A 27,599-nucleotide genomic window follows, 5' to 3' on the forward strand; every position below is an offset into this window, starting at 1 on the left:
TTGCTGCCGGTACAATCATAAGGTCGTAAACTCTGGATCCTATCATCATAATCACCATGGCTAGCTGGTCTCCTCTCAAGTATCTGGCTTCGCCAACTACATGTACATGTAGATTTACATGATCGCACTACTGAAAGTCGCAATAAGTACAAAGACGTTTGTAGCAATAGTCATCGCCGTCCGGACGGGCACATACGACACATGATTGTATTCACTATTGTTGCAGATCTAGTTCTTTACTAGTACTCCTCTTCTCAAGTCGATTCACTGAAAAGCTGATGTGTTTCTTTTTGAGACAACCAAATTCATTGACTTGTACATTGTACATTGTACACGGAAAGCTGCGCCACTAGGAATGATTGGATGAGTGACATGGCGTGAAGCCTCACTGAAGCGAAGAAGGTGGAAAACGACCGACCGCAGACGACTGTCCGGCCTTGGCAGCTGCATGCGCATGCCGCGTGTAGTGTGGGCGGATGTGTTGCGAAAGAGGTCTGGGGAAAGTCATGTTTCAAGTGCTCCCAGCATACGCTGCGTAGCGACATCGTGTGCCCATATCACCGCTGTCAGTGTGACAGTGTAGACCTGCCCGTCTAGCCAGTGCTGCTTCGTGTGATCCGAAGAGAGAAGAAGCGCCTCGGACAGAAATCGGCACCCACAGAGTACAAGACGCGCCTGACGTCGACCCAACACTAGTAGTCCGTGAGCCAAATCTCAGAATCGGCTGTTTTAGCATCGACCGTTGCACCCAGAGAGGGACAAATCGTCCTTCGGCACACCGCTTCACGATGGTATCCTGAAGCGATTTCCACTTGTTGGACAGTTCGAAACTGATCCAGGGAGGTCACAGAAGACGCCAAACATCCAACTTTGCTCACTGACAGCAGCGGCCATTTTCGCCTTCTTCGCTTGATATTTTTGCGCTTGTTCACGGATTCTCATTTTTTGAAGCCATGAGCAGATACCACGAGTGCACATAACGCGGAAACCAGTGCACAAAACTAGATTCGAATTTTTTTGCCGCTGAGAATTATGAATCGGGATGCAAACTGCATGCAGCAAAGTCACTACTGTTTGTAGTTACAATGCAATCGTTCAGAACTGACTTCCAAGAATGTCCTAAATATCTCTCGACATATTTGTTCACGACTTCCTAGGCCAATCGGCGTAGACTGTAGTGAGTAACCTTCTGGAGCAAATGACGACTGCCCCGAGCATGAACTTCTTTTCATCCTGTTCAAGGTCAAATATTACTCAGTTTGCGTTGAAGAATAACAATTACATTCGTGAATGGCCGAACTGAGAAAACCCTCATGATTTCTCTTGGATTTCGTATCCCAAGTTCCTCTACTTGGCTGGATAAATCGCCTCTTTACTTCATCATACTGGACTGGAACTTGTAGATAATAGCGAGCAATGAATTGGTGAGTGAAGTATATTTCAAAAGTAATAACCACTCGATTACTGAATAGTAGTGAATACGTAGAATACTCCAGTATTATTATTATATGAACACTGAAGCTAATGTGACATTACAGTAGTACAATAGGAAGTACGTCACCACACTGTTGTAAATGCACGCGCTGATCCTATCCAACCTGACGGCCAATGCAAGAGGTTGGAATTGGCTATTGATTTCCTAACACACTCATACAGCACCAAAAGCTATCTGTCATTGCTCATTTTCAACTCAACATAACACAGTTGCAAATCACCAGGTGCACATCTTGGCACATAATGTGTGCTGTCGCAGTCCACCGCAGAACATAGTAATCCACAGATAACTACCGATATAACATGATGTCACATACATACATGCATGCATGCCGCGGCGCACCCACACGCGTGCGCACACACACACACACACACACACACACACACACACACACACACACACTTGAAGCAGCTGAATAATCCGACTATGCAGTCTCCCAGGCACGCGCACACACACGAACCAGCTGCCGAATCCAACTATACAGTCTCCCAGGCATGCACGCTCGCACACACACACACACATGAACCAGCTGCCGAATCCACACAAACACGCGCGCGCGCGCGTGCGCACACACACACACACATGAACCAGCTGCCGAATCCGACTATGCAGTCTCCCAGGCACGTGCGCACAAACACGCTTATGCGCACACGTGTGTGCCCGCACACACACATGAACCAGCTGCCGAATGCGACTATGCAGTCTCCCAGGCACGCGCGTGCGTACGCACACACACACATGAACCAGCTGCCGAATCCGACTATGTCAGTCTGCCATGACTGCGAAACCAGCGAAGACATACAGTGCATTGGCTGCTGCCAGACTGGTCTGCTACAGGTTTGCGACGCTCTTGAGTACACTTGTGGCATGGCAGGCCGCTCTTCGAAAAGGAAATGTTACAAATACTACACTGAATCCGATCACGGGAGGCCGGCTGTGGTGGTGAAGCAATTCTGAATGCTGTGCGCCACTCTCCTCGCTGCTGTGCAGTGTCGAACCAATATCCTTCAAGATGTAAGTGATGGATGTCCCTTCGGACAACATCACACCAATGCTGTCGGGTTTCACACACACACACACACACACACACACGGCGCACACCTTGTCGACAATTGCGGAATCTAAAACCCACCAACGACCTGAAACACGGATCGCACTGGCCGCAGTGGCTGTGGCAACACCGTGCCCCAACACCAGTAGTAGCCTGGGGTGGTGTCACCAACAAAGGAAAACGCCTAGCACGCACATGCACGTGCGCGCGCGCACACATGCACGCTCGCACACACATGCACACTCGCACACACATATGCACGCGCGCGCACACACACATGCACGCGCATGCACACGCACACACACATGCACGCACCCACACACACAAACACGCGCACACATGCACGCGCGCGCGCACACACACATACACAGCTAATGGTATACAGTAGTATGTTGCCCGCAAAGCAGCCAGGTGCTCTGGCTTGGACCTCCAGCAGCGCTGGTTTCGCCCTCGCTACTTGTCGTCTTGCCCTCTCCAGTGCTGCCTGCAACAAAACATTCCCTTCCGGAAACTCTGGGTGGACCAGTTCTCCGTGTTGTGTTTACACCGTGCTCTGCTTTCACCGGTATGGCATTCGTTGTTCGTATCAACCACTAAGCTCCTGGTAGGTAGCCCCTTACTGGCCTTAGGATGTGGCTCTGGGTTCACTACTACATGCACATCACTGTCAGCAAGTATAGACAAAGCAAAATCAGAGGCACTGGTCTTCTCCAGGTTTGCAATTGCTATCACATGGGTGCAATTGGTGTAGCACTTTTCATGATACCAGCCACACCATTTACTCCTCCCTGAGCTCTTGTGCTGGCAGAGAAAAGCCCAGATATGGTCGTCCTTCTCTCGAGCAGCGCTGACGATGCGACACCAACTTGTAGTCTCGATATTACTCACTGCAGGCTTCTCGTTTTTACTAAATTGGGCGCTGTGACACAGACACAAAATTCCAGCAATATTACTCCGCTGGGCTGTCATTTGCCACTTCGTTGCCGTCAGCTGCCTCATCCAGCACCTCGCTGCCACTAGAAACGTCTTCCTCTTCTTCCATTGTTGTCAAAACAACATCAATGTACACGAAAGGAATAAACTTCAATAAAGTGATCACAATATCCCATGGGCCCAAGTCGATATTGTCGTCAACGTCGTCATCTTCTAAAAATATATTATTTTTCCTCACTCTACGCGAACTCGTGTTTTGCGCTTGCTCATACGACGCACACCTCACCACTCGCGTAAAAATATTCGTTCTCACGGTGGAATTTGGTCGAGAAAAGAAGCCCTCGCGAAGGTCTCTGGATCGGTTCTGGAACGTCCAACAAGCGAAAACGTATCCTTTGTGATGTCCTTGACCAACACTGTAAGCGGCGATTTGTCCATCCGAGAGTGCAACGGCACTTGTGATTTTGAGTTTTGGCTCACGGACTATAGCGAGGTTCTGTTGTCAAGCTCAAAGACTAAGTACATGATTGTATACATTTGCTACATGGTACTCTGTGGTATGATGGCTCTCTGGTGGAGACTGTAAATTCAAAGAAACCGCATACTACTCTGCAGTTTTGTCCGGGCCTCCACACCCTGCAACCAACGTCGCGTGGATGCTGGTGGACTCTCCTTGGATACTGTATCTTGATAGTACATGTAGTTGATACTATGAAGGGGTCGGATTTCCATGTTCCCAACTGCACATTGTAGTACAGTAGTGCATGCACATGCACAATGCACATTCTTTGTTACAAAAGTTTGTATCCGGACCGTGGTGCTTGTTCTCGTCATGGCCCTAGGTTCCCAGTCCAACGTTTTGTGGATAGTAGCACTGGATACAAAATGATGTCACATTCAGAGTTATTTGTCCGTACCCCCATCAAGGCCATCATGCCTTTTGCTTTTGTTGTACATTGTATTATGTACATGACTGTGCGAATACGTGACAGCACTGCGTTCTACAGGACCTAGTCCTCACCGTCAGGACCCGCTAGGAGTACTGAGTAAGAGTCAGCCTCTTGTCGACATGTCATTGATTGGGAATGCTGCCTTCTTCGTGCTAGGGCACGTCCTTTGGCTCCGCCTTACTTACGCACCAGTCAGCGTGCCAAAAGCCTGGCGCCTGGCGGGATGTTGGGGTAGGTTTCAGTCTTCAGACCAGTGTAGAGACCGTAGATCTACGTGTAGCACAATGTCATGTAGGTCTACCTACGATCGAGGTGGTTGATCTCAAGGCCTCGTCTGGAACGTCGAAAAATCGGCCGGTCATGTCCTCACCCTCTGCCTCTGGCTCTGGTCGATTAGGTACATGTATACAGTAGGATCGCCAAGCCCTACTCAAGGGCCAGTTTTATTTGCAACCGCGGGAAACAAAGCCCCCATGACGCCGTCTTTTCAGGCCTTCAGGAATGGCCGAAATTCCGAAATTTGTGGAGGACTCTACCTGGCCCTCGTCGTCTCAGTGGCCGGTCAAGGGCAATCAAAGGGTGTTTTCGGCTCCGTAGGGATACCTTCTACCCCAATATGATATTAGTTTGAGGATGAGCTGCGTGAAGCGAAGTTACAGGGCTGATGTTTGTTGGACGTCGTCATTTCCATTTGCATTCATCAATCATTGGGCTCGAAAGAACTGGCTGGTAAGTGAAAACTGTATAACTGGCACTAAAGCCACTTGGTGGGTAGGTTGCCGCAACACTCTAGTTTATCAAACAACAAAAGAAAGCAGTGTGGGTGCTTGCCACACAACGCGGCACGAAATTCCCAGAGGTGTGTTGCCATTACGTGAAAATCACGACGTAATATTTTCGCACATATCAGGGGCGATATGTCTCTGTTTAGTATAGCAATCATGGGCAATGCATGTGTGACGCATCTATTGACAAAGAGCAAATGATGTAAAGTAATGTCGTGCCTTCCATAATGCTTGGACTTGAAAAAAGTAGCATTTAGCCAATGAGTACTGTGGTACTCTAAAGATTTCCTTGAGTATGGATTTGTATTGCTCAAATAATGGAGGTGAATACGCCAGGAAATCTTTAGATTTTTCATAATATAGCAGTAGGGGATAGTCCGAAAAGATTCTTGGTACACTGCAGTATACATAATTATAATATACCATGCACATCATAGGCCGCGTCATGTTCCTGCTGTTGGAGCTGTTTGTGCTGGTACCACTGTGGTTGTCGTAGCTGAACATGATGATGCTGCTGCTGCTGTTGCTAATGAGGAGATTTGGGTTGATTATGTGACGATAGGTGCTGCAAATGGTTGTTGTCAGGGGTTGGTGCTACAGCTAGTTGTGCTATTACGACGGGTTATTTTGCAGCAACAAATTGTGGGGCTTTGAAGGGTTGTGCAGATTTGCTGCAAGGTTTGTGCTGGTGCTTGAGGTGCGCTCACGCTGCACATACTCCCCCCCCCCCCCCCCCCCCCCCCACTGAGGCCGCAATCAGGATTTGTAACGTAACTGTGACGTTCAGTTCATGTGTGTGCTGTTGCCATTCAACTTACCCGCTTTTGCGCATGGCCACCGGTTTTGGTCGCAATATGAGCATGCCCTCAGTGGGTTGTACTCAGTGCTGCTGCTGCGATTGTTGCTGCTGCTGCCACTGGCATTACCGCTACCGCTGGTGTTGCTTTTTTTAGCATTGTTGCTGCTGTCGCTCCTCCTGGGACCCGTGTTGCTGCTGTGATCGTTATTGAGTCTGTACACTTGCCGTTGCAGTCTTGAATCTGGATCACTTTATCAATGGTCCTTGTGCACGTTGTACAGATGTACGAATTCCCGTAGTTGTTTGTATTCCTGCTTGGGTGTTCGTTGTGTGCCATACATGCACATTTGACCAATTTAGACCAATAATCATGGGAAGACAATCGCTTTTCCAGCTTCATCACTTTGGATAGAGCTCAAGACTAGCTAGATCTTCTTTGGAAAAATGGTTCCGTATGAAATGCCTTCAGGGCACGTTTCATAAAGCAAAGAGCAGTGAACACGTTTTCCTGTACATTCAACACCCAACACAGTCTACAGGATTCTACAAGATTCTATGAAATTTCTTGCATCTGTACAGCATTACTTGTTGAGTACAGAAACCCATGACTAGGCATTACATGAGTTGAAAATGTTGCCGCGGTACATGTATTTGTCGCGATGTCTACGTGTGGTATATCGGTCCTGTGGAAACCACGAAGGTGTCTTCACAGTTGATTCTTTACCACTGCGTGTTATTGTGTGTGTCATCTACAGATGTCATGGAGAACGTGTGCAGCATACCTTTCTGAACCCCGACAGACATGTGTCGGTCAACCATTGACATTATAGCAATGTATGCATGGCAGCAATGTTTATCAGCTCAGCCGAATGTCTATATGTTTCCACCACGTCGATCAGGAAGGTGTGTACATGCTTGATTCTGCATGTAACTGTGTGGCTTGGCCTCTAGCACTGTATACTATTGTGTATATTCTGCTTCAAACATTCACCACAGTGACTTCCAGAGGTTAAGACAATTTGATAGCAGTTCGAATGGCATATCTCTCGCTTGCATACGATAAGCCAAACTTGCCAAATCGCCAATTCTTTGCTCACGTTGCCATACCACGTCAATCACATACATGTATCATACATTACATTGGGCTCTTTCGATTACACATTCTCGACCCAGGTTTTATAATTCTTGAATGACCAGAATGAACGGATTGCGGCTATGTAAACAAACTACACGTAGAAATCGTAAAGGGGGATCACGTGGGATCCCGTACACCCTCGCCCGCAAGTGTACCTAGCATGGCGTGTACGTCGAGTGTGTAATTTCTGAATTCTAGAAACGACGAGATTTTGTGTAATAGGACGCGCCCATTGTAGATACTTCTTACCTTAGTTGGTGCCATTCTGGAGTTGTTGCTTTTTTGTGTTGCTGTGTGCAGGGTGTCTGGTTCTTGCCTCTGCCGCAGAAGATTCCATCGCTGCTCCAGGATTGAGTTGTAGAGGAACTGCAGCATGTCCGACCCATTTCGGTGAAGCACGATGCCGTGATTGATCAGTGATGGTGATGATGGCATGTACCTGGTGGTCTGTGCTGGCTGGTGCACGCTACCCTATCCACAAGTTGCCTGTCAGGATGTGCAGCTAGGCATTGTAACATGTGCTGCAATACCAACCTTCTGGTGTCACCTCTATCTGGAAGTTGACTTGCAGATACTACTGTATCGGAGAACAAGTTTGGCGAGTCCCGCCGTGGCTGTTTTGTGATCGCTGTTGACGCATTCCACATGCTAGTCTATCATGTAGCTACTAAGAATTAGCATGGCGCTTTGGCATTTGGGATACGTGGCAGTGCATGTCACCCTCACAGTCGTCAGCACTGCACAGTGGCTTCGCCGGTTGGCCGGCTACTCTTCGCTGCCGGCCATTTCGCTATACCGTTATCAGGCTTTATGCGAGGCCAGCTTATACATACATTATGCTGTTGACGGCTTTCTGGCTTCGCAGTCTTGTACAGTTTGTGGATGCGTAAACTGGTATGGCTCTTCACATATTGCGCGTTCCGGGCCACATTGCTGACATTGCCGCATGTTCGTCCCATTTCTATTATCCAAATAAGTGTTTATTTTCATTCCTTGTTATGGTGGTATCATGGTGGTATAGTTTCCAGCCTCCACCCACTGTTTCTGATTTCGGCTGTGTTGCAGTAGCTCGCCAGTATGATAATCATTATGACTATATGACGCGAATTTCAAATAAAATATGACTGCTGAAAACCTGGCGAGAACAGACTAACTCGATAAATGGCACTAAAAAGAATCCTCTCACCGATACATCTAAGCAATATCTGTGCACACATGCAAAAAGAATTGCAATCGGTTAGTGCCAAACAATGCGGCACGAAATCTGCGGAGGGACGTTTTGAATCCAAGAATATATTTACCATCCAGAAAGCCGACGAGGACGACACTGTTTCTCATCTGTGGCCGTCGCGAAAAGATCTCAGGGGAGTGTGTATCCGTAGGATTGTGTAGAGCGCAAAGAATCGAAGCGAAGTGGAGTATTCTCGGTGCGGTGGCTGTCTTTGTTTTCGTCGGCATTTTGTTGTCTTGAGAATTTTCCTCCACGAAGGGCTTCAAATTTCCCGCGACTGCAAATAAAAGTGCAACTTTTAGACGGCTTTTTTGAATCTGGCGATCCTACTGTATATCCATGCTCTATGCTCTGTACAGTCAGACACAATGACGTATACCATGGTACTAATACACGTGTCTAAGGCCATCTGAGGGCATCGGACCCCAGGAGTAGCAAAGGTTCAGCGAAACCCTCAACGAAGTCCATTCACGGTCCGGGTGAGCTCTGTTTTCCAACTCTCTTCAAGGTGAAGCACCGAAATCCAGGACTGGAATGGAAAAGGCTGTCAAAGTAATGATGACATTAAGAATAGTATTGTTGTATACTACATGAGTCATGACATTGTTTTATAATACTTTTAAATAGCTATATATAAAGAGAACACATTCTGCTGTCATCGCCACACTATAACAAAGTCATGAAGGTTTACCAAAATCGATTTTCTCGTCACAATCATCAGTGGAAAGCCGTGACTGAAGAATAATGTCGTCTTTGAGGAATACTCTTTCTATTGCTAATGAGTGATATGCACGGGCTTTGTGCACCCGAATCTGGATGGAAGTAGGGCATACTCCATTTTCCTTACAGCGCTTCAAGAAGATAATATCATGTGAAATGTTTCTAGCCACATGATGACAGCAGAATTTGTTCTCTAGACTATAGCTATTATAATTGTTGTCTCCGCGTCGATTATTTACGTACTACTACATGTCGTAGTACTTTATTTGTAGTGGAAATAAAAACAGGCATAATGCCTAACAATGAGCGCGCCCACTAGTGCACTGTGAATAAAAATTTAAAGGATATCGTGGAAAAGTAGAGATAGGAAAAAGAAAGAAAAGAAAACGGAAGGTTGGAACAGATATCAATCCAGTGAGTATTACCGGTATACAAAGGACAACTAATTAATAGTAATACTTATTGCGCTGAAACGTGAAATAGGGCGAAATTACAATATTTACGCTATCACCGGTACATGTACATATATATGAGTGGCCGGTTTTGAAAGTGATCCCCGATTTTAAAAGTTGTATGATTGTGTTCCCGAGCAAACGTTGGGCACAGCCATCATGGCCATGGGCATGGGGCCCTGAGCCTGAGGTGGAACAATGCATGCTAGGCTCTCCCAAAGCCACTAACTAACCCTTACTTGTGACTAAGTATTTCAAGGCCCCGAGCTGCCATGGGTCATTATTCATAATCAGTAGCAACTACTTGTTGAAGTCTACCAATCGAACTCAAGACGAGTCAAAACACACATCAAATGCAGCGGTCATTGCTTGTTCAAGTGCAATTTTTGTGCTCGTAGAATCCACGCATCTACAATGTATACTCAATCTCCATCTACAATGCAATGACAGTGTACTGTTAGTGTGTAGAACTACAAACAGAAACGATCACCGCCCGGGCCGTAGATTCTACGCCGTGTGTTGAATGCACTGCGATAGCAGCTGAAGCGATATGACTGTCTGCTTTGATGCGTCGTGCAGCCACGTCGCGCCGCAGTAGCTGTTATGTACGCAGCTCTACGGTAGAATCTCCGTACCCCATGCATGCAGTTATTGACGGGATGCAGGTGAGCACGAGCTCGCGAGGCCGCGATCCGACCCTAGCCTAGCCTAGCCTGCAAGGAGAATGGCGTCCCCAGCATCGGGAAAGCGCTCGACTTCAAGTCCCCTTCCAATAAAGAAAGGACGATCGTACTCTATTGAGGGAGCTGCCAATGGAGCAATCACCTCTCCAGCGGCAGCAAAAGACCTTACCGGCGGTCATGCTGTAAGTTGAAGTGTTCATGTGATGCTTCAGTAAACTTCACAGCTGAGAACAATGGACAAATTCTAGTTGTTGTTTTTTCAACCCCGTAGTCGTCGTCGTTCAAGTCTGCGCCACTATCGAAGATGGGTTCCAGAAAGAGAGTAACATCAATGTCGTCCTCTCTTTCCGAGAGCTACTCCTCAAGTAAGATGTCAGACATTGCCGTATTTTGGTGCCTGACCCATGTAGTATCCTGTACAGGAATGCTTGAGCTTAGTCGATGTTGCTTTTCTGTTTCCAGCATCCGGGAGTAGCTACTCATCCAGCTCGGACGAAGATTTGTCCCCCAGAGAAAATATCGTGGTATGTTTGAATTCTGAAATGTGCATGAGTTCTGTTTTTGACAGATTTGAGAATGATTTTCTTTCCGTTGTTTTTTTGCCTCAGCTGCGAAAGAGAGAGAATGACAAAGTCAAAGATGCATTGTTCGAAATGTGAATGTCTAGGTTTGTGATTGCATTGGAGTATGGGGCTTGGAAGTCGAATAATTAATTTTCTCTGACTTATTGTTGTTCTGAAACGTTATTCTGCCCGAGTCGTTGCTCCGTTGTAGCATCCATTCATGTTATTACAGTCGTCCCTCTCTAATCCGGCACTTTATAATCCAGCACCCTCGATAAACCGGCACAATTTTCAGTAGCCAAATGTCCTCTTCATGCACATTGCAGCAGTAGATCAGATTTGTTAATCCAGCACCCTCCCTAATCCAGCAGATTTTCGTGGCACAAATGGTGCCGGATTATAGAGGGACCACTGTACATAGATTTATGCACAGTTTTGCATGATTGTACATGCACGGTTAGGGCCTGGTCAGACTGCGGCAAAATCGAAATAATCCTAGGATTATAATCCGAATCTCCATAGTAACTTGCCGCCAGAGCGGCAAAAGCGAGAGTTGACGCTCCAAAAAAAAAGCAAGAACGGGCCACGCTTTTCCGCTCCAAACAGGATTTGACGCTGATACGCCATTGACGCTGATAATCACTGATTTTTTCATCTCGATATCGAGGAGCTAATTGGCCACGGACAACAACAAAACTCATAAGGATGGTTGCAAGGATTGCACTGAAGGTGTTGGCGATCCCCAAGGTGAAGGAATTTGACGTCGTTCGTGGAGATTACCACTTGACGCTCGAAATGAAGTTTGAATTTTCACTCTCCCCACATGTGTAGTGTGATCGCGATTCAAATTCTGGACGCTGTTCCTTTTTCGTCAGGCAACCAAAATTTGCCGCAGTCTGACCAGGCCCTAACTAGTATTTTAGGCTTGTTGTGTCTAGGAGCAGGACAGGGAGAAGTGGCATGTACACGTGCTCAAGCACAACAAAATTATCCCCCTCGTAATCTGCGCTCCTGGTTGGTACATGGTGCAGTATGGAGTGTGCAGTGATGAACACTGTAGTACTATTGTACAAGTAATAATTATGCAGTACAGGATCTGGTCCAGAGCTGGCCATACTTCACTGATTTAGTGATTAGGGAGGTTCCGGAGTACGATTTTTCGTGCCAAAATCCGTGGAGGCGCTACGGATTTTTTATACGTCGTTTTCGGGCAGTGAAAAGTTCCGGGGTACGGAACTTATGTGTTTGCCGTCATTGCCTAGGTTACGATCGCAAACACGTCACATTCCCGCGCTATGCCTTTTTATTTTGAAAATTTGTACCGAAATCAAAACTTCCCGCGGAAAATCCATGTTTCTCGTACCAAATTTGTACGCGAAAAATCTTTCTGCACCCGATGACGCAAAATCTCCATACGAAACATGGTTCGTGTGAAAGCCAGTCCACACGGATTCTCCGTGCCGAAAAATCGTGTGGAGCACGCCTGGAAAAAATCCGTAGCGCCCATACGGATTTTGGCACGGAAAATCGTACCCCGGAACCTCTCTATTGGCAACTCAATAGGGCAGTACAGGATCTGGACTTGTCCTGAGCCATACTTTACTGATTTAGTAATTAGCAACTCAATAGGTGCCACTTCTAGCTCAGCCTCCCGTCATTTAGCTTGATTTCATTCCCAGTCCATTGGCTTGTGCTTCCTACAGGCCAACACGAAAGGATTTTCAGACTTCCGGGTGAAGAGTCTGTCACTGGCTGACTATGGCCGGAAGGAGATTGAGATTGCTGAGCAAGGTTGGTACTTACGGAATTGCGCTCCATGTTACCTCTCCATGCTATCAGATACACAAATGAGTGAGGTGTGCAGGAAGCATGCTATGCTACAGCAAGCTTTGCCCTTGCTCATACAGTAGAAAAGAGAGAAAGTTGTTGTTGGTGACTTTTATTTTACTTCACCAATTGCACAGGCATGTCTGTTGCTACTCAGAATTTCATGCTTTTGCGATCACCAACTTGCGTGGTGATTGCACAAACATAAAACTCTCTGTACATGTACATGTAGCTACTCACTCCCCAATCTAGGTCTCTCGTCTCTGCTGCAGAATACTGCCCCCACCCCCCTGACCTTGTCGACGTAGAAACTTCAGAGGTGACGATTGAAAGTCACTGCAGGGTTCGCACTTGTGCTCATCTGGCATAAAAGGCATGGTGCAGCATATGTCCACACGAATATGACGTGCGTACAACAAGGATTTCTGCCCGCCAAACACGTACGAACGTTTTGTGTGGTAGAAACCTGTGGGATCCAGTCAACCCTACTACATATCATGTCCGCCTCGCTAATTCTGCTTACCTGGTATTGCCATAATAAAGATCTTGTCTCCACGCCGCCTATTCCCATGGCAGAGTTGGTCAGATCCACATCCAGTGAATGTGGATCCGCACTCGACTCATCGATTATTGCAGATCTATTCTGTTTAGCACAACTTAGTGCATGGATGTGTCATTCACGCAGTTGGATGTTTGTTTGTTTTTCTTTTCTTCTTTTTTCTACTGCAGAAATGGGAGCCCTCATGTTACTTCGGCGGCGTGCACATGAAGAACGGAGGCTGGTGGGAGCACGTATCGCTGGCTGCACGCACATAACGGCACAAGCCGCTGTTCTCATCGAAACTCTCGTCGCCTGCGGTGCAGAAGTGCGGTGGTGCGCCTGCAATATCCATTCCACGCAGAACGAGGTTGCTGCCGCTTTGGCAGAAGCAGGTGAGGGATTCAATTGCTGATTTTGCCGCTCCGCTCGATTTGTTTAGCTTACTGGTTTCTTACCTGTAGGTGAGGCCCTGACCGACTGGACTTGTCATCATGCAGTGGACTTTTTCTTTATTGGTTTTGTCTTGGCAGCTCTGTTGACCATTGGTTTCTGGTATGCAACTACATGCATCATAATGGTCTTTGACAGCTTGTGGCAAAGTGGTGCTTCTTTCTTAGCCCCCCCCCCTGTTCCAGAGCTGGGTCTGAACTGGCGGGGATATCCTCGTTCCCAAATAACGGTTCATGTGGTTGCATAGACCGGGACCCTACCAACCGTAAACAAGGTTAAAGACCCTCTTCCACCTTGCCACACGCTGTCTATACCATTACAAAATTAACTACTACCTCCGACAAGCGAAACTTGGCGCGTTTTTTACTTCAAATTACACTAAATAACTCACACTTTACAATCAAGTCTTATGATTGACTCACCAAAATACAACTTTGTATTGCTCAACAAGGACATTAGAGACATCAGTTAGGCTGAATCACTGTCCTCTGATTCAGATATCGCAGTTTCTTCTAGAGAGGAATTGTCCCTGTTTTGAGACGAAAGAGCGACTAGAGCGGATTCAGTTGCAGCAAGTATCTCTGTTGTGATCGCTCTGGAAATCTCGATGTCGCTCCTGTGCTCGAGCCACGGTGTCGAGGGTCGTCATTTCCACCGCCACTATCTAGGTTGACGTGGTAAGAACTGTGCAACACCTCCACACGCGCCTGGACTGCAACATGTTTTCCGGGTATTCTCGCCAACTGTCCAAACTTGCAGGCAGCAATTCCTGGCGCTTTTCCTTAGCCACCAGAGACGGCTCTGAAGGCTATTGAAAGGCGCTAGGATTTGGCATGGACGTATGGACTCTGTGCTGGCTGAGTGATCAAGTGAAGAGAGAGAACTCTTTGGTTTTGCATTGAAACGCGAAATCACGACGATTCTTCTTCGCAGAATAGACGCGCGGCGCGCGCGCACTGTGTTGCTGGTGCACGAGAGACTGGCCTGCTTCTGACTAGTCAAGCCATGTGCCACTCACCAGCTCGTCGCTTGGCTTCCTGCACCCGGTTGCATGGAGGGTACAAGTAGGTCGCGTACCTCACTGCCTTGTCAAGTAACTTGTGGTACCAACACAAATAAAAATCAAATAAAAGCGCCAAGTTTCGCTTGTCGGAGGTAGTAATTTTATGTGTATCATGTTTACACACCAGGTTCAGTGGAGAAAACCCCTACATCTAGCGCTGTTTTCCACCATGTATCATGTTTATAACATAACTACAGTACTGTCGGTCGTCGAAGAACTGGGGATCAGCCTTGTAGCCTTGACCGTTCTTCTTTTCATGTACTATGCACAGTTAAGTCACCGTGGCGTGTATACATTGGTATGCTATGCTTGGTGAAGTTCTAGCGGGGTTGTTCTTCGGCGCCCGATAGTAATTTGTATCCATTGCTGTGGCCCGTCCTTAGGTATGCATATGGGTGGCGTAGCTGCGCCTCTCGCACGTATCACTCAGCCTTTTCCCTGCGTGTATGCTGTTCTTTTCTTCTCCTACTGATAGGATATCCGGTCTTTGCATGGCGGGGTGAAAGTGAAGAGGATTTCTGGTGGTGCATTGAGCAGTGTGTCCACACAGACAACTGGCAGCCCAACTTGGTAGGTCTTGAAACAAGATACACAAGCATGTATCCGCCCTGTTTGGTCTCTTTTCTACACTGTGCCTGTTTGTATGGTTTCTGTGTCTTGCTTGCTATGTACTTCAAGCGGGGTTTAGCCAGCATGCCTGCGCCATGCTTGCTATGTACTTCTAGTGGGGTTTAACCAGCATGCCTGCACCATACTTGCTATGTACTTCTAGTGGGGTTTAACCAGCATGCCTGCACCATGGTATTGTTGTATACTCAGTACGATTGTCTGTCATATTTTATTTTGACTGTTGCTCATGTGTAGCTGTTGGACGATGGTGGAGATGCAACACATCTAATGCACAAGAAGTATGAAGGCTCCTTCAAGCTTCTCCGTGGTGTTGTCGAGGAGAGCGTTACTGGAGTCCATCGGTATGTCAGTGGCGCACGATCGATACTGTACATGAAAGTAGTTCTTTCATTATATAATTATGTGTGTGTGTGCACGTGTGTGTGTGCTCTGTGCTCTGTGCTGCCGGCCTTGTTGCCGTTGACAGGCCCGTTGTGCCTGTTTCTCATGACACCGTGTTTATCCTCTTTCGTCTTCCTTTGATGTGCCTGTGGTGTATCTGCACCATTCTGCAGTTGCTGCAATACTAGTATCTGACCGTGTCTCTACTCAGCGGGAACGTAGTTGAAGTTTGAGTTGTCCCTTTGAGTTCTTATTGTGAACTGGATCTTTGTATTCATATGTCTGTGTGTGTGTCTGTGTGTTTTCTGTGTGCAGTTTGTATCAGCTGGCAAAGAGTGGCAAGCTCTGTGTGCCAGCAATCAATGTCAACGACTCCGTGGTAAAGTCGAAGTTTGACAACCACTACTGCTGCCGTGAGTCTGTGCTGGACGGTATCAAGAGAGCCACGGATACAATGTTTGGAGGCAAACATGTATGTGTTTGTGGCTATGGCGAGGTAAGCTGCTGACAGGCTGAATGAAGGGAAATTTATTTTTCTTATTTGTATTTGTCTACTGGGCTGCCACTGTCACTATCTGTAGGGTGAAACCGTGAAACATCTGATCTTTGGGTTCGTTTTTCATCAGCTGAGTGACTTAATCTTCTGTTGTTCTGCTGTCTTTGCCTTTGTGTAGGTGGGCAAGGGCTGTGCGAGTGCTTTGAAGGGCCTGGGTGCAGTGGTGTGCGTGACTGAGATCGATCCTATCTGTGCTCTCCAAGCCAGGTTAGTACTTTGCTCTACGGTGCGGACCCTGTAGTGAGAGCACGCAGTGTCGATGTTGTCTTTTGAGACTTTGCTCTACGGTGCCGATTCCCAGCATTTTGCTGCTGTTTCTGCTGCTGCTGCGACAGTTGCTGTCGCTGGTATTGCTACTGTCTGTTGTTGGTGATCCTGTTGCTGTTACCAAGAGTACACAACCCCCAAGAGCGTGCAACCACCTGCACAACTTCTATAAAGTGCTGCAACGGCAGAACTTCACATTACGCTGGCAAACAATGCAAAGTGACCACAAGAGAGTTGAACCCAAAGCAGGGTTGCGTACAACCCTGTATCTGTCATGCACGGGTTGCAAATAATGTGTACGGGTTCATCACATGATGTAAAGTGTTAGTTCTGCCACCGCAGACCCCATAGCTGGAGTTTCACACTCTTGGAGGTTATGTGCTCTTGCTGCTACATGTAGCCAGGTGGCTGCTCTTAGACTGGTTTTGGCGTTGCAATATACCCCCTCTGCAGTCATGTACATTCAGTTTTTCTCTGGATTTGATGTTGGCCGAGTTTGTGCATTCATACGTCTTGCTCCGTTCTGTGCTCATCATGTGCTTGTGTTTGGCGTGTTGATCGTGCAGCTTTGATGGGTTCCGTGTGGTACGTCTTGAAGAGGCTGTAAAGTCAATTGACCTTCTCATCACGTGTACCGGTGAGTACAGGCTATATCTCCTGTATTACTACGGACGGTCTTTGGTGGCACGGGGCTCATTGCCAGCGTGTCTCTAGTGAATATTGCAAGTTAGAGCCGTGCATGCTGCTCTTGCTACTTTTCTGTAATACGAGCACTCTGCACATGGCCTTGGGAATGGCATCATATCCTTTGGATAAGCGCCCCATTCTCATGCTGTCCATTGCTCACATGTGCTGTGCATGTATGTGCGTGTTTGTTTCTCCAGGCAACAAACATGTGGTGTCACGTGAGCACATGAACAACTTGAAGAGTGGCTGCATCGTGTGTAACATGGGCCACTCCAATACTGAGATTGACGTGGACAGTATCCGTGACCTGCGCTGGTTGCATGTTCGATCGCAGGTTGACCACGTCATCTGGCCAGATGGCAGGCGGATAGTGCTGTTGGCCGAGGTGAGGGCTTTGATCAGTGCTGCTTCACTCATGGACTGGGTGATGACTCTGGTGATTATGAATGTACTGTACATGTGTCCTGTCCGCATTTCCATTGTCCCCTTCTAGAGCCAGCAACATCAGTTGTGAATCCCGCTTCTTTCAGTGTCAGTGGTGTGTGTATGTGCATGTGTGTGCTACAATGCGGGGACAAGCACCCTGCTGACTCAGCTTTTTGTTTGCTCTGATTTATGAAAATGGTTATTGTTGTTGTTCTTTATTTTGATTTGCACAGTAGACTGGAACTCGACCCAACATAAGGGTGAAACGGGTGTTTGTAACTTTTTACTTGTATGTTCATGTTCATGTTCTGCTATTTGTGTAGGGTCGACTAGTTAATTTATGTTGCTCCAGTATACCATCGTTTGTTGTCTCCATTGCCGCATCAACACAGGTATGGTGGCTTGAGGTGCCCATTAGCATACTCATGCAGCATGTTGTGTAGTTCAGTGTCTGTGCACGCCTACTCTAGTATACCTCTGGGTGATGGTGGGTGAGTGAGTTGGTGAGGTGGTGGTGGTGGTGGTGATTTATTGGTGGGTAAGTTCCTGAGTTGGTGGTGGTGGTGATTGATTGGCGGGTGTGTTGGTGGTGGGTGAGTTGGTGGTGATGGTGGTGGTGGTGGGTCAGTTGGTGGTGGTGGGTCAGGTGGTGGTGGTGGTGGGTGAGTTGGTGGTGATGGTGGTGGGTCAGGTGGTGGTGGTGGTGGTGGGTCAGTTGGTGGTGGTGGTGGTGGTGGTGGTGGTGGGTCAGTTGGTGGGTCAGTTGGTGGTGGTTCCAGGACTAGACTACTGTACATCAACTTATTTTTGCTGGCGATTTAATTTTCGCTGATTTTGTCGCTTGGTACCGACCGCCCAAGGTAAATCACAGGCTAAAGTTTGTCACAGAGGCAAATGATGCATGATTGAGCCGTGGCTGCATGTGAGAGCAACAGCTACTGATCGATTTCTTTTTTGAAAACCCCAATCAGCCAAAAGTGTCATTTCGAGATCAGCCATAGTTTTTCACTGGCCAAGATTTGATTTGATCCTAGGGGGTGGTGGCGTTCCCACAGCGGATGCGGAAAACTCGGCTTCCAGCCGAGTCTCACGCCTTTCTCAGCTGCACTTTACCAGCATTTTTGTATTGACCGTATTGGTAAGATGGTCGAATGCCCTAGTTGTATAACAGCATTTGTGAGCAGAGCTTGAGAATGGCATTTTGTGTTTCTGTTTGGTTTCTTCTCCCTACAGATTCTTGCCCTTATTGAGCTATTCAGAGCCCCAAGTGGACGCTACAAGCATGACGTGTATTTGCTGCCGAAGAAAATGGGTAAGAAAAGTCGGCGTGTTATCAAGAGCCCATAGACAAGATTGATGCAACTGTGGTGATAGGTCAGCGTGTGGCGCACTGTCTTCATTACGTAACTTGCCTGCAGCATGGCTTGTACTCCTGCACTGAATCCACAATCTCTCGTACCAGCACGTCCGGTTCTGCTTGATCATGTTGATGCGCGAGTACAGATGCGAAGTCTTAAGTTAGGATGCATGAACTTCGTTCCGTGCGAAAGCTTATTTCGAACCACGGGAAGAGCGTGGTGTATGATTTTTCCACAGTGTGCGGATGGATGTAACACCGCATGATGTAGTGAGCAGTGTGCCACCACCGATCTGGCACATAGACAGGAGATCACAGTTGCATGCTCTTGTGTTATGGACTTTTGCTATAATGCTTCAAGTGTCCAGTAGATCTCTTGCCATGTTTTAGTGTGGACCTACACACAGCATGTGCGTGTACTCTTTGCATCATACAGTCGTCCCTCTCTAATCCGGCACTTTATAAACCAGCACAATTTTCAGTAGCCAAAATGTCCTCTTCATGCACATTGCAGCAGTAAATCAGATTTGTTAATCCAGCACCCTCCCTAATCCAGCAGATTTTCGTGGCACAAATGGTGCCGGATTATAGAGGGACCACTGTATAACAATAGTTTGTGCTGTCATATTCCATAACATATCACCAGGTGCATTGTGCTACAGATACCCGTTGGTCCCAACATATCCCGATTACGGATAAGAGGGTGTATTTTTCGTGGCATCTGCCGCGTTCGTTGCAGCCAACTGGCGTGCTATGGGCTTTTCTCGCTTCCTCGTGTATGCTTATGTGTGCTTGTGTGTGTGTGTGTGTGTGTGTGTAGATGAGTATGTGGCCAGTTTGCATCTGAGCACGTTTGATGCTCACCTGACTGAGCTGTCAGACGAACAAGCATCCTATCTCAACCTTCCTAAGGCCGGACCGTTCAAGCCTCACTACTACAGGTAATCACTGTGCTTTGGCTCTTCTTTTCCCCTGCTCCTTTTATGTTTACCGTATTTCCCGGAGTATACGCCGCACCCAGATTTTTTTGTCACGAAATACAGACATCTACCCAACCGTTTACCACCGTTCATTTGACCATCGTAGTATAAGCCGCACTGGCTTTTTTTGGGGGGTGAGTCACTGGTGTTGAAAGTGCAACTTATACTCCGGAAAATACGGTTCTTTCTTAGAGTTGGAGACTGATCCTGCACGTCCACTTTGGGACATGGGATTAACAGCAAAAGAAAGATTGGGAAAGGTTTATTGGGGAAACTATTCCCTCCCCCTCCCCCTGTGCATGAGTGATATACTCAACTTTGTTTGTTGTTTTGGTATGTGCCCATACAGGTACTAGATCATGGTGCTGTGATCAGTGGGGAAACTAGCTACCTTGTGCGGCTGCGGGTATTTACGATGGCATGCCTACCTGCGTCTTGACATTGGATGCACACGGTGCCTTCTACTCTCCCGGTTCAGCTCCATGGCTACTGCTACTGCTGCTGGACGTGTCGTGCCAGTATCCCAGTCAGACGCCAGTATGCATGTAGTATGCATGTAGGTGTAGCTCCCCTGTATCCAGTGTTCTCGAGTGTAACGTCCTAGCCAGAGTACACTAGCTACCATGCATATGAGCTACCAAGGCACAGAGGCGATTATCTGCATCTCTCTCTCTCTCTCTTTCTCTCGCTCTCTCTGCTTGCATTGGGACTCAATGCAGCGGTTTCTTGCATCCAGTCTGGCATAATTTATTCTCTACAAGCCTTGGTGTTGGCTTTAGGTCTTCTCCTATTTCTCATTCTGAAATCTTTCTTATATGATGAAAAGTATGGTCTATCACCTCAGAAGTCTTTCTTTATCCCAACTAGTTTCTTTTCTCTCTGGTTGTCCTCGTCTTGTATTATTTTGGGATGCACTGGCCATATTTGTGCGTTGTTTTTTGTCTTTCTGATTTTTAGGTTACAGTTGTTCCCATTTTAATAGATTTTGTGCGTTTTTTTTACAGTCTTGTTTGTTTTATGCTCGTGCTGTTTTATGTTTGCCATTCTTAGAGTCTGTAGTGCTAGGGCAGTGCTTTTTATCACATCACTGTCACTACTCTACAGTTTTCTGCCAGTCTAACAAAAGTGCTTAGGGCTATCTAGCAGTACGGCGTGCCAGTCTTGTTTTCCTGTCGTCCTGCTCTCGAGGTGATGTTGTCTACTTCAGCAATGTCTCGTGACACGCTTCACATCAGTTTGATTATTTATGGTTGGTGCGTTTTGAAATATACACATGTCTTGTTGATACGTGCTGGTTGTGTGTGTGTGTGCGCGCGAGTGTGTGCATTTGTCATGCGTGTGAGTGCGTGCACGTCACCTGATGAGTGTGCTGCTGCATCGTTGTTTGTGGTTCTTGTTGTTGCTGTTGTTCTTGTTCTTGTTGCTGTTGTTCTTGTTCTTTTTGTTGTTAGACAAGTACTATGGCTGTGATTGTTTGGTCAGATCCGGATCCCGGATGCACTGGACACTTCAGAATCAATCGATCATGTTTCTTCGCGCCGCTAACCGTAACCTTGTTGACGTGGAAAAATGGCAATCGAAGAGTTTCCCCAGGGGCCGTGTACTCCTCGTGATCTGATGCAGATGGCGAGGTGCAATGTATGTCCACAGGGCTTCCGCGATTGCACGAGTTACGGAATTTCCTAAGGATTCAGCAGTGTCAAGTAAGATGAACGGACCAATAGGTCACGAGTTACGACTAACAGGTTACGCTTTCCAACGGCCGTAAGAGAGTTGGAAAGCATGTGTCTTTGTGCGTGGCCATGACAATTATGGTGGTTCAGTGTGAGTCTGTGCAAAGCAGACACAGCTGAACGTGGTCGTCACTTCGCAGTGGCCTACCACTGGCTATGCAACTCTGCTGTTGCTGTGTTGTATGGGTGGAGCACAAAGACTCCACCAAGTTAATGGGATATTATACAGTCAGTCCTTTCTTCTTACTTTACTACTATTGGCTCAACATCCGAGTTTTATCCAGTGGTATCTTCAGAATTTTGGAAAATCCCGGGAACCATTGCCGAAAGGACGAGAAACTGCCTTTTCTGCAAATTTGTGATGTGTGGTCCACATGCAAACAAACCTCCCATCATGACTTGCTATGCTGATACTGCTGGAGTAGGTTTGCTGGCTGTGCTAGCATTATGATCTCTGGCAGTGAAGGAAAAAAAGATAGGTAATTCGAAGCAGTGGAAGTGAATGAAAAAGGCAATTTTGTGTTAGCATAACAGTTTGGCAGCAAGGCTCTGGAGAGAAAGTATCCGGCAGGGAGTATCAAATACCGATATTTTACTACTTCCTGGTATCCAGCATTGGTGAAGCTCAGCAAGGACGTTCAATTGCACAAGCCTGCATTTCTAAACACCCATTGGCATTACAAGCAAGAAATTCAAAGAATGACCAGCCAAAAGGCAAGGTAAAACTGTGCTTGCTTATAGCGTGCATCACCGTTCTTGCTCTGCAGTTTTATGCCCAACTTGTTTCCAAATTCACACACATCGTCCTTTGGCTGTGCCTGGGGCCGCTGGGCTCATTCTCTGAATGAGCTGTGCATGGAAAACTGCAGCTGTTACCACTTCATACAGGCATTCAATCTCCAAGGGTACCTTGGCATGGAGCTTGCGTTTGACAATATCTTGTTGCACAAACGGAATGCAAAGAATCCAGGATATTGAATTGGTCTGACTTCACAAACACAACTGTCCTATTCAGTGTCTGGGCTGCTAGCGTTATCTGTCCCATGATACCTTTCGACCAGCATTCCTGTTATGCAGGGACAGGTATGCCTTTCGCGAGCTGAAAATCTTGTTGCCACCGCCCTTGTTGGGTTGCGGGTAAAACTTCTTGAAGTCGCGGCATACTACCACACGTGGCTTGGCCTTTGGTGGCTTGTTATTTGCAGGCTTGCCGTTCACGGGTTTGCCGTTCACAAGCTTTCCTTTAGATGCCGTGAGCTTGCCTTTCGGAGGCTCACGGTTTGCCTTCACTGGTATTGGTTTCGTCAAAGTCGCCCTCAATGCTGAATCCAGCACCATGGTGGAGAATACCAGTGATGCTGTTGAGTCCAACCCTCCTGACAAGGGAGCGTGCCTCTCACGCAAGGAAGGTTTCACGGGGACCGGCTCTTTCTTTTCCGGTGGCTTCGGCGGCTTCGGCTTGGGTGGCTTCCAGACATAGCGCTTTGCCAAGTCCTCTTGATACGCTGAGGTGAAGGCACATAGAAGAAAATAATCACACATGAGGTTGACTTGACCATTACTGATATCTCTCTCTACCTAACAGTCTCTCTGGTGTAAACACGAACAGTGAAATTCGAGTCGTGTTTGCATCAGCGAGACAGCATGGAAGAAGGAAGGAGACAGCGAGAAAGAGGGAAAGAAAGAGAGAGCGAGAGAGACACCCACACACACCTTTTGACCTTTTGACGCCCATCGCCGGAGGCGATGATAGCGATGCTACAGCAGAAGCCATAGCAGCTTGTGCTGGTGCATGGGACACACACACATGCACACACACACACAGGGGAAACAGACAGAGAGATTATGAGTAATGTGCAAATGGTTACACTGGAGTCTACAAACAATTCAAATTTCAAACCGTTTACCCACCATACTATGATATTCTTTGCACAAAGCCAAATTTACCCAACCGCATGCCGCATAACATTCCAAAAATGCAGTTACCTTTCAGTGCTGTTGTCTCCTCGGACTTGTTGACCAGAGCCAGGTGCTCGCAAAGTGCATCAGTTATCTTCACCCACAAGCTATAGGGAGGGTACCGTACAATGAGAACAAGCACACACGCACACAAGTATACACATACACACATAAACACAGTTTAACACACGCACGAAACCATGCAAAATTAATTATACACATACCCTCACACTCTCAACATTTTTGTTGCATGGGACGTTGATTTACTCTGGAAAATCATAATCGCACAGAGATGAACATGCATTCTGCCAAATCTGGTGTGTTATTGGCTTCTCAAAGACAACGAATAGATATGGGAAACATGGATGCCGCGATGCAGCACACATAGGGACGTGGACATGGCTGAGGAAGACGTGCTTTCTAAAAGACACCGCTCGCTCAACTATCACTTACACGACAAAGCCCGTCTCCAGAGTCACCGAGAAGCCCGGCGGGTACTTTGCTGCCAAGCAGTCCAGCCGTCGACGGCACCGCTGCCAGTCCTTCAGCGGCCGGCCGATATACGAGTGGCCTTTGGGTATGACGGAGCGATTGTGTCTGCCAGTCGGCATGGAGATCGACAAGTTGGTCTTGTCTCGCAGAAGCAGGATGTGTTTGACGCAGCACATCTCTCGGACCAGCTTCAGGCAAGTGACGCAGCACGGGCAGCCGGCCTTGAAGCTGGACTGGATGAATATCGGCAGAGTGGTGCACTGCAGATGATCGTCATTGCACGCGCTGCAGAAGTGCAGCTGGTAGAGAGCCATCTGGAGCTGGGCTTGCTCCGACGGCGACATGCGGCACACAAACTCCAGCTGCATGATCCGATTGATGTAGAGATCGGCCGGAGGGGCTGCGATGGGACAGACGGGCCTGAAGCCGTACGATGACCGGTGACGAATTGTCGTCGGCAACCTCTGGTTAACGTCTCGTGTCATCTCCTCAACCTCATCTGGAAATGTCACTTGATTCAGTGCATAACTCAACTCCTCAGGATTGACCGCAGCAGCCTTTTGGCTCTTCGCACGCGGCTGATATATGATTTTCTCTACGCCGGCACTGCCAACACCACTTCGCCTGGGACTGGTGACTCTGACGCGGCGCGGGATTGGTGTGTTGTGCGGGACTCTCAGCGGACCACCCTCCGACAGCTGCGGACTTCCGTCGTGAACCATCGCGGGAGGAAATCCATTGCCGCCTTTCTTCAGTTTCTTGCCTTGGGCCGTTTCCAGAGTGATCTTCTTTGCTGGTCCACTGCCAGTGAACACATTCAATCAAGCCATCAAGACCAGTTAGAACATTTTGAAAGGACATTGCGACCAGGGCTGTGGTGCATCATTGTACTTGATGATATTATGATAACAAGAAAGCATAAAAAACATTTCCCGTTGCATTGCACACGCGTACGTATACCTTTCTATTTTGAAAATCTTACTTTGAGTATATTTTTGGATTTTCAAAATTGAAAGGTATACTTGTATGCAAAGCAACGGGATATGCCTTTCACGTGTACCATAGCAACGGGATATGCCTTTCACGTGTACCATAGCAACGGGATATGCCTTTCACGTGTACCATAGCAACGGGATATGCCTTTCACGTGTACCATAGCACACACAATTACATGAAACTTTGCCGCCGGTCAAGGGTAAATCACAAACTTCTGTCCCACAACGTCACACAACAAGCGTTGCTCCATCCACAGCACTAGGCCTGTACTACCATTTCCCCTGTCACGAAAAACCTGAATACATTGATGTTTGCAAAGAGTCAGCCCCCCCCCCCAAAAAAAACAGTTTTCCGTTTTTATACTGGAGATGTCAGGAGTGACTCAGGACTTACAGGTGCAGGTTTCCGACTTCGCCGACTAGCGTCACGGTGCGCACTGTCGGTGCGCGCATGGCGTAAGCCGTGGCCCCGCGCACCGCCGGCAGTTCAGCCTTCGGTGACCGTGTGTGACGTATACTCCTGCTGCCCGCACCACCGCCACCACCAGCCCTGGCCCTGGCCCTGGACAGTAACGTTGCTGCCACTGTCGCTGCCGAGTGTTCTCGCTGCTGGAACGGTCCGATTGGCCTCTGCACGTACAGGTCGGCCTTGGTCGGCTTCTTCAGGGGACGCTGGTTGCGTGGTGGCGACACCACCTTGCGTGGAGGCCGATTGCGAGACTTTTGTCCTGTAGCGAGACACAGGGGAAAAGCTGTTGAGCTTCGTACCAGAGCCAAATAACAGCACACTCTACTGGTATACGCACAGTGGAAACCATGTTTCACACCAGCCAGAAAACCCACCAAGCCAGCAAGCATAATGATATAATTATGTTGATTTAGTGTAGCTGCAGCGGTTCCTTGTCAATCTAGACGGTTATGGTCACACACATCTTTCTTCTCTTCCTCAGTCTCCTCCGGACTTTTTTTCCATTCTACGCGTATCGGTGCCGGTGGTCACCGGCAACCAGTGTATCCAGCCTGGTAGGGCTCAGGCTGTAATGTCACGCTATAGCCTTGTTCTAAACTCTCAGTGTCAGCAACACACTAGTAGCAATCAACACATGCCATGATGCCACACATCATATCACACACTTTAGTCTAAGTGCACACCGTCTTTAGTTTCGTCACATCATGTCAGGCAACTAATTACTTAGACATCCAGGACCCTGTCTTCTCTCACCATCATCATCACCTCGCATGTGTGAACTCGTGAACTTACTTACTGATGCACCGTACTGGCCTGCAAAGCTAGATCTCACCATCCATGAACTGCAATGTAGGCGCCATGTGCGAACTGATGGTGATGATGAGGGTGAGAGGAGACAGACCATGTCAGTAGACTACGGACTTTACCTGCTCATCTGAGGCTGATGCGACAGGACATTGCTTGCAGCTAGACAGAGCGCGTGATGTTCTGTGTGTTTCGACCGCTATTTTTACAGACTAGAGCTGCATGTAAAAGTCTTCAAGTTCAAGATATTCTATTCCAAGCTCGCTCTGGGCATTCCAAACTCTCTAAACTACAATCTACGCCCCACGTAAAACATTCGATGGAGTAAAGCTAGCTCTGCGAAACTCCGACCAGTACATGTAGCCATTCCAATGCAATCTTTGTAGGGACCAAGGACTTACCAGGCGCCCCCAGTGACGGTGGGGCAGGTGCAGGTATGGTGGTTCTTGGCTTTGCCGTTCGCGGTACTGCCAGTTTACCAGCTAGCATGCGTGCGTGCACAGCAGCAACGGTGGAAGTAAGCAGTCGGGTGCAGATAGCCATCTTCGGGCCAAGCGGACCTCCGCCATCGCTCGACATTATCTTCTTCTGCAGCTCCTGGAGGAACTTGTCGTCAGAATCATTGCCACGAAGCGCCATGATGCAGAAGCCACACAGCTGCTGCCGATCTTGAGACTTTCCGGCCAGGCTATCGCGTTCCACCTACATGTAGTCGACCTGCTAGACTGCCGCCGGGGCAGTCACGAACGGCATTGTTCCACCTGTCCGCTTCCCTCAGGCCCAGGAAGACCACGGACAGGATCTTCCGATGGAAACGGCTCTCGCCTCGTCGACGAAGACGCAGGACCCGGCTTACTAGCCTTTACTTAGCCGCTGCCGTAGTCTGCTGACTGTGTGCCGGCCCTTAGCAGTTAGGCCTTACTGACTGTACATACCTAGTACATACCTGGTACATCGGAGAACATCATCCTCGTTCGTTGAGTGTGCTACTGTGTACATACAAATAATCATTGTACAATCATGCACTTGTATGTGGATCAACCAAGTCTATGATTGTAGCGAACCACAGAGTGTGAGGCCCAAAGTGTAGACCATGGTAGACCATGGTAGACGCAACCACCAATCACTCAGATAGTGTGTACGACACTAGTACTAGTAGTACATCGGCAATGACTACAATGACCG

At 47.8% G+C, this 27,599-nt stretch overlaps 2 protein-coding genes and 1 long non-coding RNA gene across 4 annotated transcripts; 2 read left to right on the forward strand and 1 right to left on the reverse strand.

Moving 5' to 3' along the window:
• The first annotated feature begins 4,867 nt into the window (after nt 1–4,867).
• On the forward strand, nt 4,868–8,272 carry LOC135814786 (uncharacterized). The gene is made up of 3 exons (XR_010553216.1): nt 4,868–5,158; nt 6,769–6,916; nt 7,449–8,272. It is a non-coding gene; the product is annotated as an uncharacterized LOC135814786 (long non-coding RNA).
• A 1,835-nt stretch (nt 8,273–10,107) lies between these two features.
• Nucleotides 10,108–21,247, forward strand: LOC135814787 (S-adenosylhomocysteine hydrolase-like protein 1). Its single transcript, XM_065327958.1, has 15 exons — nt 10,108–10,416; nt 10,506–10,599; nt 10,697–10,758; nt 12,501–12,588; nt 13,354–13,557; nt 15,154–15,248; nt 15,543–15,649; nt 16,005–16,185; nt 16,364–16,452; nt 17,079–17,149; nt 17,397–17,584; nt 17,949–18,017; nt 18,859–18,937; nt 19,803–19,923; nt 20,312–21,247. The coding sequence occupies exons 1-15, from the start codon at nt 10,276–10,278 to the stop codon at nt 20,316–20,318; spliced, it is 1,596 nt and encodes a 531-aa protein (XP_065184030.1). The 5' UTR covers nt 10,108–10,275; the 3' UTR covers nt 20,319–21,247.
• Nucleotides 21,248–22,012: 765 nt separating this feature from the next.
• On the reverse strand, nt 22,013–27,280 carry LOC135814788 (uncharacterized). 2 transcript variants are annotated; one of them, XM_065327959.1, is made up of 6 exons: nt 26,816–27,280; nt 25,536–25,869; nt 24,108–24,947; nt 23,682–23,761; nt 23,409–23,480; nt 22,013–23,200 (listed from the first exon to the last, which is right to left on the reverse strand). In XM_065327959.1, the coding sequence occupies exons 1-6, from the start codon at nt 27,051–27,053 to the stop codon at nt 22,728–22,730; spliced, it is 2,037 nt and encodes a 678-aa protein (XP_065184031.1). In that variant the 5' UTR covers nt 27,054–27,280; the 3' UTR covers nt 22,013–22,727. The 2 variants fall into 2 exon arrangements, with proteins under 2 accessions (XP_065184031.1, XP_065184032.1); XM_065327960.1 differs by lacking the exon at nt 23,409–23,480.
• Between the last annotated feature and the right edge of the window lie 319 nt (nt 27,281–27,599).

The sequence above is a fragment of the Sycon ciliatum genome, chromosome 4 (assembly GCF_964019385.1).
Source record: "Sycon ciliatum chromosome 4, ocSycCili1.1, whole genome shotgun sequence".
NCBI classification, from domain to species: Eukaryota; Metazoa; Porifera; class Calcarea; order Leucosolenida; family Sycettidae; genus Sycon; species Sycon ciliatum.